Genomic DNA, 1,978 nt, shown 5'->3' with positions numbered 1-1,978 from the left:
CCGATGATGGCTAGGATCAATTTGCCAGTGAGTTCACATAATCTCTGCTCAGCGAGGAGCATGGCACGCCTGGCTTCTTCATCATTTTCATCAGGGGAGAGGAGAGGGGGGAAGTCTCTTTTTGTTGCATGCTTAGGACATCGGCCTTCTTTTCAGCCAGCTTTTGCACCTGTCGTAGGTTTATCGAGCTCGATCTTTGTAATGTGTTGGCCAGGGATGACGACCAGTCCAATGAACCGCTGGGACATGTCGGCCTTGAGGTCGAATGGCTCGTTGCTGGCCGCTTTCGGGCTACCGGTCTCCTCTGAAGAGACGATAGCTGGCTCAGTTGGGCAGCGATACTCATGCGTACTGCTCAGTATAATGTTTCGTTCCTATATATAACACCATATCCAGAGTTTAATCACCCGCAAGTCCAAGCCGAACCTGACGAATATTTGCAAGTATCACCCACGTTATCTGTGCATTTGAACAAACCTACGAACACTCGCGAGTCCGAGGTATGGACACGAAGGATCTTGTCCACCAAGCTCTCAAGGTACTCCACGGCCTCGTCCTTCTCCATCGTATCCTGTCGTGATGTACCCTCGTTATCCCTCCTCGTCGTCTTCGATGTTTGTGAAGTTGTTTATCCGCTTTGGGTTATTTTTTTCTCTGCGATATCAAGAACAGTCACGTGATACTTTACTCATCCGAAAGCATAAAAGAAGAAAAAAACCGAATAGAAAAAGTCGTAAAAAAGAAGAAGCGAGGAAGAAAGTTGATAGAAGTAGATGATCAGGGGAATTCTGGGGTAAAATCCGATGCAAGCATATATACTATATAGTATTGAAATCTTAAGCTCGACTGGGGAGAGATGCTTAATCGCTGCATACATATACTTGCTTAGCATCATCACTAACTTCCCACAGTTCCATCCCAACACCACAGAGAACAAGGTGCTCCCTGTACACTCCATCGACTTGCACCATGAATTGATCTATCGCGGACAGATCGGCCACGGCGGTGTACATGTCGCCCTGCGGAGATACCTGAACATCCCCGTCTACACAATCAGCCGATGCAGACCATAGTTTGATCCTTTGGTCGTTCCCGCTAGAAGCGACCAGGAATTTAACCACCCGGTCATCTACACCACCAACGGTACGGCGCACCTGGGTAATAGCATTAATTGCCGAAGCGTGCGCATACGGGTAGGAAGCCGTTGAGAAGCGGTCGATAGGGCTCGCACCAGACTCAGGGGCCGAGAACCCGAGAGTTGAAAAGGCAAGGCAGTTATCATCTCCGCCAGTGATGAGCAGGACTTGCGCGTCTGATAGGGGGAGCAGTTCCATCGCTTTAATGCTGCTCTGGTGGGCGGGTTTGCGATCCCCCCATTTAATCGACGCCGGCTCGGCAGGTAACGGTATGCCACCCCTGCGCGTGATAGATCTGCCGCCAAAATCAAAATATGGCTTGATTGACGCTGCTAAATCCCAAACTGCAATGTGTCCATCTGTCGAGCCTGTGACAAGTCGCAGCTCGCAACCCGATATCACTAGCCGGATCTGTGTAAGGCAGTTGCTTGTATATAACCCCTGCGCAAGGAGCGTAAACACCCCACCCTCTTGGGACGAAGACGACAAGTAGTGGAATACCTATAGGGTACTCCTGTTAATACAATGTTACAGAGGAATTCTGGAGTAGACTGGAGGTTTCATTCATTACCTTTGTTGTCGAATTAGAGTAGGCCATGGCAATTAGGAACGATTCGCAACCGGTACCATCCGCCCCAACATTGACGACGTCGAAATGGGTCGTTCGTAGATCAGAATTTTCTCGCGTCTTTGGAGCTTCACCTTCATTCAAAACACCGATACCAAAACCAGGTATCCATCTGATTCTCCAGACATAGAACTCCTCTCTACCGGCACTACTGAATAAGAAATTACCACTCGTCGACCACTGAAGATGCTGCAAGCCTGCACTGTGTTCTTGA

General features: G+C 49.1%; 2 protein-coding genes across 2 annotated transcripts; both read right to left on the bottom strand.

The window, feature by feature from the left end:
- Positions 1–152: 152 nt before the first annotated feature.
- On the bottom strand, positions 153–565 carry MCYG_02481 (conserved hypothetical protein; the record flags this gene model as incomplete). Its single annotated transcript, XM_002849501.1, has 2 exons — positions 153–374; positions 482–565. 2 exons carry the CDS (start codon positions 563–565, stop codon positions 153–155), a joined length of 306 nt encoding a protein of 101 aa, XP_002849547.1.
- A 295-nt stretch (positions 566–860) lies between these two features.
- On the bottom strand, positions 861–1,734 carry MCYG_02480 (WD repeat protein; the record flags this gene model as incomplete). The annotated part of the gene is made up of 2 exons (XM_002849500.1): positions 861–1,637; positions 1,708–1,734. The coding sequence occupies 2 exons, from the start codon at positions 1,732–1,734 to the stop codon at positions 861–863; spliced, it is 804 nt and encodes a 267-aa protein (XP_002849546.1).
- Between the last annotated feature and the right edge of the window lie 244 nt (positions 1,735–1,978).

The sequence above is a fragment of the Microsporum canis genome, genomic scaffold (genome assembly GCF_000151145.1).
Source record: "Microsporum canis CBS 113480 supercont1.2 genomic scaffold, whole genome shotgun sequence".
In the NCBI taxonomy this organism is placed as follows: Eukaryota; Fungi; Ascomycota; class Eurotiomycetes; order Onygenales; family Arthrodermataceae; genus Microsporum; species Microsporum canis.
This window is presented reverse-complemented; position numbering and strand designations above follow the sequence as displayed.